We start from the raw sequence: 16,324 nt of genomic DNA, 5'->3' as shown, positions 1-16,324 counted from the left end.
TGTGTGTGTGTGTGTGTGTGTGTGTGTGTGTGTGTATGTGTTGTGGCGGGAGGGTACAGAACACCTACTGAAATAAGCCAGAGGGTTCAAAGTGCACCTAGACCTTCTTTATTAAGAGTAATACTGTAAGCTGCCTACAAAGGTTAATGAATACTAGAAATAACAAAAACAAAACCAAATCCAAAAAAGTGGGAAGCATGTTTCTGGCTTTATAAATGCAAAGAGTGAGTCTACCTAAAACTCAGTCATTCCAATCCACCCATATCTCATCTTAGAGAAAGGCATGACCAACAGCCCACATGCTCCTCAGGTTTGTCATGAAACTCTGGTCTAGCTCAGGATGCACAGCTTGAGCCTCCACTATTCCTAATTGAAGATGTAATAATTTTCATGTGTCCAAAAGCTAGTTATGAGTATTACCCTGATGGAAGTTCCCTAACTTACTATTATCATCTTTGGAAGATTTAATATTTATCTGACTCTCTGCAGAGTAATGCTTCAAAAAAAACCCCAAAACAAATCACAAACAAAATCAAATCAAAACAACTCCTCCTCCTCCAAAGAAAGTTCCAAAGAAAACCAGAGAAAATTGTTGACCGCTTCTGCTTGTAACACTGAACAACTATATGATAGCACTGACATAAGAGGGCTTCTCTAGTATACAAACCTGTCTATGATCACAGGTGCCTGAGTGGATGCTTTCGCTATTTCTGAAGCGAGAATGTAGTTGCCCGCAGCATAAAATGCTCTTTTAATGGGTGTTGGTTCATCATCAAATACAGTCCTCCACTGGCTGATGCAAGGTGGTGGGGACCTTAGCAGAATGCCATTCAGGTTGTCCTTAACAGCCTCGGTCACAGTGGTTTTGCCTGCATTTCATTTACAGAAGGAAATATTTGTGTTATTATGTGTCAGATACACCTCAGTTTTAAAAACTGAAAAACTCTCCTGTCTGTTCATTTGGAGAAAATCTTCTGACACCTGAATATGTAACTTGAATATCTTGTGATAAGGTTGTCAGGGGAGAATTATTCTGAGTCTGGTTGCAGGAATTATTACTTTCCTTCCTGTTCTCTGGGCCTTCCAGCCCTTCCCCTTGCCAACTTTCAGTCTTTACTCCCTTTAATACATTAAATGCATGGCAATTTTTCTGTATATTTATTTATAATACTTTTTGAGGTCACAGTTCATGTGGATATTGCCCTGCTGTCCTTTCTTTTTAAGGGGATTTTCAATTCTCTTTAACTGAAAAGTCAGAAAACAGAGGCAACTAATATTTCTCTGATACAAACTGCTGCCAGTCTCTCAGACTACCATTATTTTAGTTAATTTATTTGAAAACTCTACAGTAAAACTATGTTTCATCATCAACACAAGAAATTAAATTTTCAGTACTCCACTCTTTGTATTCTTTCATTTACTTAGATAACGAATTAACCCACAGAGTGAAAATTAGTGTAGACTCATCTTTTACAAGTCAGGGAAAACAGACTGGCATTTATAATTACTAATTTCTTCAATTCTGTTGCAGGTTTCCAGGATTTTTTTTTTTTTTTTTTTTTTTTTAGTTTTTAAGACTTACACCTGAATGAAAGCCAGAGCACTTGCTCTTTTCAACAATTTCTCATCTATAGTTCCTCACCCACACATTGGTCTTACCAGTGGCATCCAGCCCCTCAAAAACTATGACGGGAAAATCGCCCTTTTTTTGGTGCTCTGGACATTTCTCCAGCAGGTCGAGTACTGCTTCAGCCTCTGGGATCCTCTCTGCACACTGCAAGGAGAGATCATAGAACGTGTTGGGTCAGAAGGGACCTTGATCAGTCATCTAGTCCAACCCCCAGGCAGCACACTGGGACATCTTAAACCAGATCAGGTCGCTCAGAGCCCTGTTCAACCAAGCCAGGAATGTTTCCAGGGATGGGGCATCCACCACCTCTCTGGGAAACCTGTGCCAGTGTTTCGCCACCCTCATCGAAAAAACTTCTTCCTTACACCTGATCAGGATCTGCCGTCCCTCCGTTTGAAACAATTACCCCTTGTCCCCTTCGCACCCGCCCGCCCCACGAAGCCGAAGATCTCGCCGTGCTGACCTGGCGCAGGCGGTGGCGGAGGGCGGTGGCCGAGGGTGGCAGGGCTTGGCGGAGGGGCCCGGGGCCCGGCGACCCCGGGGCGCAGCGCCGCAGCATCGCCAGGCCGGGAGCCGGGAGCCGGGAGCAGGAGCCAGGAGCCGGGAGCCGGGGCCGGTGGCAGCTCGGAGGGGGGCGGAGGGCGGCGGAGGAGGAGCCAGCGGGAAACGAAACTAGAGCGGTAGACCGGGAAAGCGCCGGTCTGCGGGGACCGGTCCAGAGCCGAGGGCAGCTCCTTGGGGAGCCTGTTCTGCCTCCCCCGCCCCGCATCAGTGGTACTGGGATGAACGGGCTCGGTCCCACAGGGAATGGCTCTGTGAGCGAGTGGGCAGCAACAAACGTGGGAAGTAAGGTCCTAGCCTAGGGGTCCGCCAGCACCAAAGGGTCACATTCCCACGGGCTCCCGTGGCTGAATCCTGGTGGTCTCCTAAAAAATAAAATAGAATAAATTTTATTTTTTTTTTAAGAAGTGCCAATATGCTCTGCTGTTTGGGACTGGCCCAAAAGAGTCAGACAAGTCCTAAACTGCTTTGTTGAGTGGCAGTGCCCAACCAGCATTGAGCTGTCGGGCATACTGGCAGCTTAATCCCATTATTTGTTTACTCAGTGCCTTGATAATAAGATCGACAATAGACACAAATAATTTTGGGAGTAAAACGAACTTTTACAAGCCTGCAGTGTTTTTGTAACTTTATGATGCCAAATTTCAGCTTTCATCAGCTCAGCGGCAGGACCCAGAAGCACTGAAAATAGCTATAGCACTTAGTCTTATGACAGCTGCTATGAGTAATGTTGCCCAAAATGTAGATTTTGAGTTTTCAAAATATGTAACTTAAAATGTAGGACAACCTGCAACTCTGTAGAATCCTTTTCCTCACTTTCAATAGTTGAAAACCTGCCACCTAGAGAGATCTAAAGTTAAACTTCTGATGCATTTTCTGAAAGAATATACTCTACAAGCTAGTGTAACCTACAAGAAATTCTTCAGAAACTTGATGTCTTCCTCTGGTCAGCTCAAATATACTGCACAAATAGCTTTTGCTTAGTGTATCTGCAGGGACAGTGAAGCAGCTGGTAGGCAGTATCAGTTCGACAGAGATCAGCTGCACTAGTTGGAAACGGACCATGCTGAGGGAGCTGGTGGAAGGCTGGGCCAGAGCTCAAACTGGGAACGCAGCCTTAGAGTATCTTCAATAGTCTCAGCATCAGATACCAAAACTGCCTTTTTTTTAAGGCACTTTACCATACCTGAGAACTCCTGCATAATTCCACATGACTCAAACACATGACTATGGCTGGCTATGGATACCAGAAGACACAGGGTAAAACACAGTTCATTATACAGGAAACCAATAGATGGTAATTTTAAGACCATGATAATATGAACTGAATCAAAGTAGTGGCTATTCTCACACAATATTTTGTCTTGTGGAATGACATGCTCTGCATATGCCTGGCTTATCCATGGTCCCTTCTCCTAGTCCTGCTCCTCCAGCATCCACAGTCACTGAATTAGGAGTGGTAGACAGCACATCCTCATCTTTTTCTTCTAGCACCTACTATGGATCTTTGTTCATACATCTATCTAAATCCCTTTCTGACTCTGTGATACAGTCTACCTCCACAAACTGTTCTCAAATTCCAGCAGTGAAACTGTTGCATAAAAACTTTTATAAGTTTTAAACTCATATCCTACTTGTTTCAACAAGTGCCCCTTCCAATAATATTACTGATTTTGGTAAATAACAGTTCAACATTCAGCTTATTTATCACCTACATGATTTTTTCAAGGTCAGTCAGATTTCCCCTTCAGCTTTTTCATCTCAGAAATGATAGCCTCCATTTCTTGTAAGGCAGGTGCTTCATCCCCTTGATCACTTGGAACCAGGGATAACTTATTTAGCTCCGTAAGGATCTGCTAAGATGTGGAGACCCAAACTGGACCATTAGTCAGGGTATGGCTACACATACCAATGTTCCACAGACCTGCAGAATAATGCTGTCTGCCTTATTCCAAATACCTTTCTGGGTGATACTAAGATTTGTTTTTTCTTTTTTTTGCTACTGTCTCCCATGGAGCCATTACTTATAGAAGAGTAGCAACAGTGATTGAGATCTCCTTCCTGAGTGCAAGTTCCACTGCTGAGCTCACCATCAGGTACACAAGGTTTCGATTATTCTTTCCTATCTCCACTGTCTCACCCTTATCTACATCAAAACTAACCTGTGACTTTTCTGTTCATTGGTTTGTTTGACACCCAGTTGACTTGCAGCCAAGTTTCATTTCAAAAGCATTTGTAAAGCTGGCAATTTTCCTCACTGACCTCTGTCTCCTCGCTGTTTGTTTGGCTTTTTTTCCTGATGCTACTGTTGCCTTTCCCCTCTCTGTTGAATGGAAAGTGCTTACTTTCATTTTCCCTTTTCCCCCTCCCACTGCCTTGATACAGCCTTGTTACAAGCATTCCTAAGCTAAGTTAGTTACTTCACTGTTGGTTGGTTACTTCCTTCATTTATACCATGCTTATGAGATCATTCATAATAGGCCTGTCCTTCTGGCTATTTACCCTCTTGCGTGATTCAAGTACAAAGGTAGGAAAAGACAGTTGCCTTTTATGCCCAGGATAGGTCTTTGTATCTAAAATCAGTGTAGAGAGTATAACTCTGTTTTGAAATTAACTTATTTTAAGGAGCTTTCAGCCTTTTTACAAGGACCTTTATAATTTTGCCCTCAGTAAAATATGATGCAATGTCGAAGAGAAAATATGCCAATTATGTGAAAAAGACTGTTCAGAAGCCTTTTCACATCTTTGAGTGCCCATTGTGCTTGCATGAAGCTATAGGGAAGAGATATAGACACAACAAAAAGCCATATGAATATTCAAAAACTTTTTGATCCACCCAAAATAGAAAAAGAAAAAAAAACACCTGAAAATTGCTTAGCTTATAACTTAAAAATATATCTAAGTGCACAGTCCTGTAAACAGCTGTCTGAGACTGTGGGAAATAGGCAGGATGAAGGCCTGGAAAGAACCAGACCTTTGCAGCAAGTTTCGGGCAAAGCAGAGTACTGTGAAACTCATCACAGGGATGAGTTGCCACTTCAAAAGCCTGCCATGTCCCCAGGTGACAGGAGTTAGCCAATCAGATGCTGTAGTTACAGTTTCTGCCTTATAAGGAATGTTTCCATGTTTGTGTTGGCTCTAAAATCTGCATCCTTTTAATAAAATGTCTCAGTTCTTCACCCCCCTGAGTCTATGCCTCTCAAAATGTTACATGAGACAGAGAAAAACTAAAGTGGAAGGCCCATAAAATGCATAGGTACAGAGAATACACACAAATAAAACTACTGTTTTAATGCAGAATAAACTTTAAAGGACATCACTAAAGGCCTTTCCAGTAGACAAAGGTCTAGGTGTAAGACCATAAGAAGGCAGAAGTCAGTATAGTCTCAGACCAGAAGAGCCCCCTCTTCTGCCCATGATAATGTCCAGTGCCAGATGTTTGGAGAAGAATATGGAAAGGACAAAGAAGGATCCTTCTCCCAACATACTTTTACCAAGAAAGGACCTGATGATCCTTGAGGTCACCTCCAACCTGGTATTCTATCATTCTACAAATCTGTGGTCTTGTCCCATATCCTAGGAACCATCTTTTGAATACTTCCTGAGTGGGAAACCACATATGCACTATTAAGGGCCCATGGTGGACCTCCTTCAAACGTGTCTAATCTGTGTCTATATTTATATTGTGTGTTTCATATGTCTTTCATAACTTAATTGCATGAGAGTTTTAACTTTCTGTATGGTAATTTCTCCCTGGATTTCTGCATCCCAGGGAGGGTTGAGTCACTAAGTACAAGGTCCTTGACAGAATCCCATTTATAGTGTTGCAGATGCAATAAGATGGAGGTCATTTCCAGATGCGACTAAAGCAAGAAATAATGCATTTATCAAATGCTGAAAATTACATCTGTCATTGCCTGGTTGTTCCTGGACCTTTTGTGGTCTGCACAGGTGAAGTGATAATGACTCCTCCTTTAACCTTATTTATGTTTCTGGCTCCTGTCAGTACTTTGTTTTCCCTAGCAAGATACTGTTTGACTGGAACTGCCAAAGCGCCACACTGGAGAAATCAATATCTTTATTTTTTAAAAATAAAGATACATTATTTAGATAAATAATTGTTTCAAAGTTTTGCTTTCCTAACAACTAGGGAGCACAAGAACATTATCCCTGTTTATCCAGTTGGATTTTTCCATGTTAGTTGTGTACCTATGTAACATTGAGTGCACCATAAATAATATTATTCAGTCATTTTAAAAAATTATATTCATCTTTAAAAGTTTTTTTTTGTGCAGATTTGCAGATCTAAAACATTTTGAGTACTGGGACTCCTTTGTGACTCCTTTGTCACTGTAAGATGACTTCCATAGGAAGCAAAGGGAAGAAATCAGACGTCCTACCATTTTCAAAGAATATCATGTTTTTCTGATACTCTTTTAGAAGGCACCAGGACAGAAAATTTTGTTACAGTTCTTGCTTGCAACATTTCTTGTAGATTCAAAGCTACTGTATAAAAGAGCACATTTGTGTTTTCTTGTAGGTCTCACCGTACAGCCTGTGAGCTAGGACAGTTCAGGAAGTAAAATGTGATTGTCATTCTTGTTGCTAGGTAGTACAGCAACATCTGTACATCTATAGGGGGCATGTCCTGGTCTGAGTTTGCATTGTGAGGCTTTACAGTAATGCAGAGAGTGTTGTCTGAAAACATGCTTAGTCAAGGCAAAAAATAGAACCCTTATAATTGCCATTTTCTAAGAAAGTACTGATAGAATTACAGAGAACAGGAAATCTCGAAGATGCTTGAGTGTTAGGTTCTCTGCATGTTTTGTTCCCTGAAACAGGGAACATTTCAAAGAAAAACAGTTCAAAATGGTAATGTTTTAGTTTGCTGATTCTTTGAGCAAACTTTTTCTGACATGCTCTTGGAGTGTTTGTGTATCAGATGTAAGTCTTGTATTGAGACAAATTGATAATTATCAAGGATTCTTTACTGATTTTGGAAATGAAGTATTTTAAACCTAATTTTGCTATCCAGCTGAGGCACTTGGCAACGAGCTCAGGGCTGAGGCTACAATAGGTCTAGGTCACTGTGCCATTTTCAATGGATCTTCTGCAATTCCCAGACTTTCAGGAGGTCAGGGAAGTTTCTGAGACAGGGTGAGCTAAATGATAATTTATCACCTGAAATAAAATCCCTGTGCAAAGATATATTTAGAGATTGTGTGGTTGGTGACACACATACATATATATGTATATACAAACATAGACACAACATAATATTTCTTGAGTTGTAGAGTTTGAAGTGTCGTGATTGTTTTTAAGATCTCCTGTTCACCACAAGTATTCTTAGTAATTGAATTTTCCACCTCAAAGAAGGAAGAAAGGCTGTAGTCCCTATATCCGCATTGGCTCAACTAAATATGAACAAAGATATGAATGAGGGGAGAGAGGAACCTGAGTTGGGATCAGAGAAGATAGGAAATTGGAAAGAGTTCCTAACATGCAGCAGAAGGGTTGTATAGACTGTACAGACTTATTCAAATTGATTGAAACACTGAAACAACCAAAGAGCAACTTCAACATCAGATTTCAGTCTAAATTGCATTGTCTTGTTCTTCTTTTGCAATTCCATTTTCAAGTTTGTGATCAGTAAACCCTTTATTTATTAGAAAATCCTGCTTTCATTCTTAAGCTTGTGTCTTACGTAAACCTCAAGGGACTGGAAGGGCACACAGTTAACTTCTCCTACTGGAATGGTCTCTGTTGACAACCTCAGAAACAATTTTGGAAATCCTCAGGAACAGAGATGTTTCCCATCCTGCTTCAACAATACCATCGTGAGGTGGCATTACTGGAATTAGTCATAGCACGAAGTCTCCCATTCCACCCTGCTGGCATGAATCCGTTCCAGCAAGAAACAGCTGATAGAGACAATAAAAACTGTTTAAAGGGGGAAACCTGAAACCCTGTTACTTACTGATCCAGACATTACTGAGCCAGTAGATCATCTCCAGGAAAGTGAAAGAAAGGTGATGGGAATTTGAGGGTAGCCAATGACAGGCCTAATTAACATAAAGGAAACGCTTCTTATTCACAAGAAGGTTTTGTTTCCCATTAAAACTTGCAAACAGGATGAAGCTAGTTCTCCCACTCCTTTTTCAAGTGGAAAAAAAAAGAAAGGTAGCAACATGAGGGCAAGACTGCCCAGCTACATCAGCAATTCTGTCTGGTAAATGGAAGTGAGGGAAGCTCCAAAGTGAGAGAAGCCTGCCATGGACAACATGCAATTGGTAGGTCATCGGGTTTGAGTATGGCTCCTCACCTTGGCAGCAGTGGCAACACTAAAGTGCCCACACAAGAATGAGGTCAGGCTGACTGAAGGCAGAGTGAGGCTGAAAAGTTGTGGTGTACTTGGTGTGTTTGGACACATCGAAGGACTGAGAAATAGCAACTGGTGCTATGATGCTCCTTCTCTAGCAATAGCTATTGTGCCATGAGGAATTGAGGAATATGGAAACTGGAAGCTTGGTCCTGGTCTCTCCTGGTGTTACCATGAGTGGGCTCCTATCTGCTCTGCCAGTGTCTCACCTCGGGCTGCCAGCAGCTCCTGCTGTCGGGGCTATCCATGTACTCAGCTTGGTGCAGTAGCTTTGCTTGAGATCCAGTATTGAAGACCAAGAATTAAAGACCCTAGCTTGGGCTGCTTTGCAATGCAAAACTGTTTCAACTTACAAGTGTTCCTGACTTACTAAGAAGGCTGCAGTGCGGTTATATAAGCTGAGCTTTCCCCCTGCTTCACAAGTCACACGAGTTTTAACCAGAAGAGCCAGAGCCACTGAGACCTCACACACCAAAAGTGGTCTTCAGGTGCTAAACCTGCTCAAACCCAGAGGTGCTGAAACCTGCTACCAGCACTTGGCAGTCAGCGGGTTCCACCCGTGGCCGTGTCCGAGAAGCGCATCTGAGGCGTGGGGACACGGGGGACGCACGTGGGGGGGGTGGGAGAAGGAAAACATCGCGCCTGCGGCTCGGTGCCAAGTTTCGCTTTTGCGAGAACGGAAAACGAAACGGAGCGGTTCCCCGTGCTCCGGCACAGCGGGGCAGGACGGGACGGGACGGGGAGGCTCTCACCGCGCTCTTAAATGCGGAGCGCCGGGCACCTCGCTGCAGACTGCGAGCCGAATCGGGTCGGATTGAACCGAACCGAGCCCAACCGAACCAACTCCGGTCGAAGCGTGCCCAGGCGACTCCAAGTGAACCGCAGCGCATCCCGCCGGGTCCAAGCCGAGCCAAGTTGAGCCGAGCCATGCACCTGGACATGCTGGGCCGGCTATTGTCCATAGGACGGGCGGTGCTGGCGGCGCTGCGGGGGCGCCTGGGTGCGTTGTGCTGGAGCCTGACTCCCTTGTCCCTGTCCCTGTCTCTGTCCCTGCCCTTGCCCGGCTGGCGACGGGACTCACCCCCACGGCGGGAGCGAGAGCAGGAGTGGGACGACGCGTCCCCGACACCCACCAGTGTCAACTACCACTTCACTCGGCAGTGCAACTACAAGTGCGGCTTCTGCTTCCATACTGCCAAGACCTCCTTCGTGCTGCCGCTGGAGGAGGCCAAGCGGGGGCTGGCGATGCTCAAGGAGGCGGGTGAGTCCCGGGGAGGGGGCGCCGGCGGTAACCGGGGAGGGGAGACCCCGCAAGAGCAAGTGCCGTCGAAAAAGTTATCCCGGGAATCTTCCTGTACCTTTTCATGAGGCTGCCGTGGGGCCCTGATAGCATGGGGAAGGAGCAGGCGACGGGCAAGAGATGTTCATCATCTTTCTTTGGTCCTTCTCTAGGAATGGAGAAAATAAATTTCTCGGGAGGAGAACCGTTTCTTCAGGACAGAGGCGAATTTGTAGGCAAACTGGTCCAATTTTGCAAGCAGGAGTTGGAGCTCCCAAGTGTCAGCATTGTTAGCAACGGCAGCCTGATCAGAGAGCGGTGGTTCAAGAAGTACGGTAAGGAGGAACTGCTGGGCACAGCAACACTGGCCGGGCTGGGGGGCCTTTGCAGAGCAGCCTCACCCACAGATGGATTTGGGGCAAGTGGGAGTTGTTTTTTTAGTGGTTTTACAAACCAAATGCAAATACCAGTGAGATTGTGTTGATTATATTTTGTGAACATAGGCATTATACCAAAGGCCTCTTTGGTATAATGATGTACTAAAACAACAGCTCAGCCTGTCTCCATAATGCTGAGGACAGACACGCTCAAGTTATGTGTTTTGACACTGCTGTTGCTGTGGCTTTTGCGGTTGATGGGATTACTCCACAGAACTATATTTACATGGCACTTCATGACAGATGATAAGGAAGTGAAAGTGGGCATATTTCTGACAGCTTTTAGCTGAGGGACTGGATATTAATCAATTTTTAAAACTTGTTCTCAGGTGAATATTTAGACATTCTGGCAATTTCATGTGATAGTTTTGATGAGGATGTCAACATTTTAATCGGCCGTGGTCAAGGAAAGAAGAACCACGTGGAAAATCTGCATAAACTGAGACAGTGGTGCCGAGAGTATGCTGTTGCTTTCAAAATAAATTCGGTGATCAACAGATTTAATGTTGAGGAAGATATGAATGAGCAGATCAAGGCACTCAACCCTGTGCGCTGGAAGGTAGGAAAGTAGTGTATACCATAGGTTTCTTGTTCAAAGAAAAGAAATAATGAGGTTTTGGAGCTGTCTGAATGTCTAATGACCTCAGTTGGATCTCCAGCTCGGGCTGGTGTTAGGGGCCTTCTTGTCAATGTTGCATGGTGTTGAGATGGGTTCTGTCTCATTCTGCACTTAAATGGAGCCCAGTATGTCAAGAATCTTTTTTTATTGTGATAAATACAGAAAATTACTATTTCAGTGTATGTAGATATGGGTATTTTATTATATTAAAATTAATATAGAAAGTCTTTAAGATTTGGAAATGTGTCACGGTGTAGAGAAAATGAAAAATCAGTATACAATGATACATTAGAGTCAATATATTGTTAGCAAGATATGTGTACATTAATGTTCTGTTATAGAGTATTAACAATTAATGTACATATATTTTTTATTAGAATGCATTAAATACATTATGTTATCAGTTTGCAAATGGGTAGAGGTAATGTGGCATAAATATGAGAGAACTTGTGGAATAATTTCTCATTATTTACTTAATGGAAATTGTTATACACACAAAATTTCTCAGAAAAAAACCCAAACCAAACACTTTAAGTGAAATCTTGGTCCTACTAAAGGATAGTAATGGAAATGATAATTTAGAAAATTTAGAACTCTGTAATGGTTAAGTTGCTAAAAATAAATCTGCACCATGCTCTTTGTATAGTATTCAGTTATCACAATTTGTGTCAGTGTAGCCCCACTGACAGAAAAATTAAGATATTGCTACTGAGACAACTAAAGGTTTTTGTCATGGGGACAGTCTCTTAACCTCAAGGCAAGTGAAAATGTAAAATCTTAACTAGGTGCCTTCTGTTTTCAGGTATTCCAGTGCCTGCTCATTGAAGGGGAGAACAGTGGTGAGGATGCCTTGAGAGAAGCAGAAAAATTTGTTATTAGTGATGAAGACTTTGAACGATTCCTGGATCGCCACAAAGATGTCTCCTGTTTGGTACCTGAATCTAATCAGAAGGTAAAAATTAAACTATCCTTCTGTAACTTTATTTTCAAATAATGTTGGAAAATTGGAAAGGAACTAGAAAATTTCATGGCAATTAGTACTTTCCCTACAAGTAGTGGCTTAGAAGAGGTACAGTACAACTTTATCAGCAACCAGTTTTGTTATGGTAGAAGCCAAGTTTTTTAATTTTCTTTAAGGCTTTTTATTGACCATGAAGTTATTAGCAGAAAACTAAAAACCCATTGATCCCAATCCTGTGGAGACCAGCAAGAGTACTTTTCCCCACCACGGCACAATATCCTGAAAAAGTTCAAAGTTAATAAAAACACACTTTAAGCATAGTTTCCTAATAGAGATTCTCCAGCTTAAATGATCGCAACATTTGTTTTGAAAATGTCATAATCATTCTAGCATGCAAAACTGTAAGTTCTACTGCTGTAAAAATTAATAGAAAACTTGGATATTATTTAAACCACCTTTATCCAGTTGGGCACCCACATTTCAATTAGACACTGGAGAGGTCATATTTCAAGAATTACTAGTTTATCCATACATAAAGTTATTCTAGTAATTCTATCATTTATTTCTATAAATTTGATCCAAGCTCACTGAAATAGTGGTGATACAGTAACTGTTTCAAAGATTTGTATCTGACTGAATAGTTGTTTGCTTTGTCTTTCATTTTTCACTAGAATGGAATTTTAATTTGTATATTAATTTCATTTTTTTTCTTTTGATCTATTACAGATGAGAGATTCATACCTCATTCTGGATGAATATGTAAGTCTTTGTTTCATACTTAGTATTTGTATGCTAATATATGTATATATCAACAGTGATAACCAATTCGATTTACTGTGCATTCTATAAAACAATTTTACCATATAGTACAAGGAATGGATGTGATTTATTCCCATCAGACATAGTAAGAACTTTAATATAGTATAAGCTGATGAGAACTTGCAATCAGGTTGCAGGCATAATGATTACATCACAAATTTAAAGTGTAGATGTCTATTTCTGGAGGACATTTTCGCTGCTTTTCTTTAATTTAAAAATACAGAACTTGCCCTGAAAGTTACGTTTCAAAGTGCCTACTTAGTTTATGTGTAATTGAAGAGCCAGTCTTCAGGAATTATGGTATAGCTTTGTTCCTGCTAAGGTGTCTAACCATGAGCTTCTGAGCTTTCTAGGGACTAGAGTGAAACTCTTCATGCACTTATATAGGCTTCTGTGGGATTGCAGTGCAGCTTGTTTAATTCTGTGGGAAAGTTAAGTTTTTGCAAATTGACTTTTTAATGTCTTATCTATTGATGTTCCAGATGCGTTTTCTAAACTGTAGAAATGGACGGAAAGAGCCTTCCAAGTCTATCCTAGATGTTGGTGTGGAAGCAGCTATAAAATTCAGTGGATTTGATGAGAAGATGTTCCTAACAAGAGGAGGAAAATATGTGTGGAGTAAAGCCGACATGAAACTAGACTGGTAACTCAATATACTGAGTTAGGGCAGTGCATCATGTAAAGAAAATATGTGTTTATATGATGAGTGTATACCTGTATTTAATGCTTTTAATTACACTTGGTATATTATACAGACTGATGTTCAGTATAACTCTATATGTGAATGTGGTTTTTAAATGCAGATTATGCACTTTTATTTTATTGAGCATAACTTAATACTTTCAGAGCTTTCATATGAACACATGTCTGAAATAAACTTTCTAATCCATTTTATGAAGGACTTAAGGACAAACTGTTAACATAACGTCATGCAGTAAATGTTTTTAAAATACTACGTGAGTGTGCATGCCAGATAAATCAAACTCCACCCCAATCTCTACTTCATTATAAACAGCTGTAAGAACGGAGAAGTGAAAACTCTTATCGGGGAATGCATTCTGCCTGTTTCTCAGGGAAAGGTGGATTGTAGTTCCTCTGTAGATCACAAGAGGGCCAGCTGGCAGGCCACTGGAAGCACCATCTGCCTTTTTCGGGGGTAATAGAGGGTCAGAATCTAGGAATCATTATCTGTAATAATGTGTTTAAAAGAAAATCAAGATGAAAAATTTGGCCATTTTCATTTTTTAAGACTTAACTGTAAAAGTATCTAGTTTTATTCTCCCTCTCCTCCATATGCACAGAGGACATTTGCAAAAATGTTGGGGGATGTAAATTTCTGCAAAAACATATTTTTAGTCATGAAAGAATATTGTATTTGTCCATCCTAAAACCTAGAAGTACGTTCTACCTAATGATAAACAACTTCTTATTTCACATTGGCAATGGCCTTAGTTCTAACTAATATTTACAGTGAGAATGTTTGCATTTTATTAATTCCTCCATTTTCCTTTTATCTGCAAATATTGATTTATTATTTTCAGCTTTTTTTCTCTCTGCATGCATACAGTTCTGATGAAAATTCCTTCTCAATTAATACTATGTAGCACAACCTAACATGAATCTTCTGTTGTATAGTGGCTTTTTATTTTGCTAAGCCATGGAATTACAAACAGAAAAGTTCATGTATCATGTAACCTTGCTTTAGAGGTTGCTTGGTTTAGTAATTAATTATCTTGCTGGTTGCAAACCTGCAAATATTAAATGAAATTAGCTGTATTTTTTGATAGCTGCCTTTGATTAAGAGCTTGCAGCATCAATATAAAATAAAGAAAAAAACGAAAAAACAAACAAACAAACAAACAAAAAAAAAACAACAAAAAATAATCAAGTATACTACCCTCATTCTTGGGTTTCTGGCAATTGTTATGGCTTTGTAATTGCAGCTTTTCAAATTTAACCAGTCCCATCCTCCTCCTGTTTAAAGGGAATAGGGATAAGCATTGCAGAGAGCAGAAGTGAGCTGGCACTACTCATTCATCCTGTCCGTTGAATGTCTGGACTGTCTCACACTTCTAAATATTTGCAGCAGTTGGGAGTCAGCATGCATTAAATGTATCACATACAGAAAACGACACCTTTTTTTTTGAAGAGGTTTTTGAGAGAAATATTTTGCATTCACCTACTGCATCTTCAAAGTTGAAGGGCAAAGCGCTTAAGTAGGAGCTGCTACTTCTGTGCACCTCCAAATACACTGTAAAAATGTTTCCATTTATAATTCCTTCAGTTTCTATTTTTACTATCCTGACTGTAAGTATACTCAGTGGTGCTCTTTTGTCTCTATGTATTTTGCATTTTGCAATCACAACACTTCCTAGAAACATTTTAGTCTTTTTTTTCCCCCTTGTACTAATACTAAGTGGCATTTAAAATGTGATCCACACACATTAACCCCACAGTCTTTTGGCAGCTGTTTCACTGACCTCAGTTGGAGTTCTGCCTGAGTAGTAACTATGGACAGTGCAAATTTATGTAACTGGGGTTTGACTTCCTCTGCGTTCCCACTGCTCAAATGTTAAATTCAGCCTCTTCCTCAGCACCTACGCTGCATGATAGAAAAGGAGCATTTTCCTTTGCTGCTGGCTCAGTCCCAGCATGGGGAAAGATTTAGTGCATCAATGTACCAGTAAATCTACCAGCTTGCAGCTTCTGCAGGAAATGCCAGCTGTAGCACAGCACGCAGATGCGTGATACACAAACTCCCCTTCAGACCCCAAAATTCTGCCATTCTTTGCTTTGCATCTTACCCTGTAAATGGTTATTCCTTTGCTTCCTCTGTGCCTACAGAGGAAGACGCAGGAGAAACAAAATGGAGCTGAAAATGTCAAAATCCAGTAAATCATATAAAGACATTGAAGACAGCTTTTATCAGAAGGTTCTAAGTTCTTATTTTCTTAAAATTTAAGGATTTTACATCACCTCTTGCTACCACATATAATTAAGAAAAAGGTTTCTGCTCTGTGTGATACTCTTTTTCAAAGGAAATACCAGTTGTGTACATTGGAAATGAAGAATCCGACATTACACAGTTCAACCAAAAGTCATTTAAGTTGATGAATAACTCTTGGTATTTTTATATGCAAAATTCATTGTTGTGTAAAATGTTGTTTTTTCCTACAGCTTGATTAATCTAGTTTTTTTGGGGGAGATTTCGTTTATAAACACAGTTCATATTGGACCAAAAATAGACCTTAGGCTTTCATTATGTAGTTAGGCCTAAATTTCAGCACAGGACTAGAAAAACAAAACTGAATTCAGTAGGGCTACTCCCAGGATTAGCAATTACAGGTACATCTTAACCCTGAAGAGTCAGGATTTAAATCTTTCAAGTCTTGTAAACAGATATGCTCAACTGTATTTTCATGTGTAATCTCATAGTATTGCAGCTAAGGACTTGCTTAAGATGCTGAACTGGGAAGGAACTGACACTGTAGTCTATTAGTGTACTGGTATTACAGAGCTGTTCCTATTTGTAAAATATTTGTAGAGAATGAGTGTTTGGGGAACTAACATCTGATAAAGTTATGACTATACCTTGGGTAATAAGGTATAATAAGTAAAACTGTCACTTAAGATGCACTT

The 16,324-nt window shown here is 40.8% G+C and overlaps 1 protein-coding gene and 1 long non-coding RNA gene across 2 annotated transcripts; one reads left to right on the top strand and one right to left on the bottom strand.

Annotated features, from left to right (window-relative positions):
* Positions 1-673: 673 nt before the first annotated feature.
* LOC108498864 lies at positions 674-2,145 on the bottom strand. Its single transcript, XR_001875334.1, has 3 exons — positions 2,094-2,145; positions 1,660-1,774; positions 674-869 (listed from the first exon to the last, which is right to left on the bottom strand). It is a non-coding gene; the product is annotated as an uncharacterized LOC108498864 (long non-coding RNA).
* A 7,334-nt stretch (positions 2,146-9,479) lies between these two features.
* Positions 9,480-14,464, top strand: RSAD2 (radical S-adenosyl methionine domain containing 2). Its single transcript, XM_017818077.1, has 6 exons — positions 9,480-9,831; positions 10,023-10,184; positions 10,616-10,845; positions 11,708-11,857; positions 12,593-12,625; positions 13,168-14,464. The coding sequence occupies exons 1-6, from the start codon at positions 9,498-9,500 to the stop codon at positions 13,330-13,332; spliced, it is 1,074 nt and encodes a 357-aa protein (XP_017673566.1). The 5' UTR covers positions 9,480-9,497; the 3' UTR covers positions 13,333-14,464.
* The last annotated feature ends 1,860 nt before the right edge of the window (positions 14,465-16,324 follow it).

The sequence above is a fragment of the Lepidothrix coronata genome, unplaced genomic scaffold (genome assembly GCF_001604755.1).
Source record: "Lepidothrix coronata isolate B3197 unplaced genomic scaffold, Lepidothrix_coronata-1.0 Scaffold65, whole genome shotgun sequence".
NCBI lineage: Eukaryota > Metazoa > Chordata > Aves > Passeriformes > Pipridae > Lepidothrix > Lepidothrix coronata.
The sequence above is the reverse complement of the archived record's forward strand: the minus strand, read 5'-3'. Positions and strand labels throughout refer to the sequence as shown.

What these genes read in the sequence shown, in the direction of transcription:
- RSAD2 (XM_017818077.1), top strand. Translation starts at nt 9,498, where the DNA reads ATGCACCTGGACATGCTGGGCCGGCTATTGTCCATAGGACGGGCGGTG. An exon ending in GCGGTGGTTCAAGAAGTACG is followed by an intron (nt 10,185 to 10,615) that starts GTAAGGAGGAAC and finishes ACTTGTTCTCAG; the next exon opens with GTGAATATTTAGACATTCTG. An exon ending in ACCTCATTCTGGATGAATAT is followed by an intron (nt 12,626 to 13,167) that starts GTAAGTCTTTGT and finishes TTGATGTTCCAG; the next exon opens with ATGCGTTTTCTAAACTGTAG.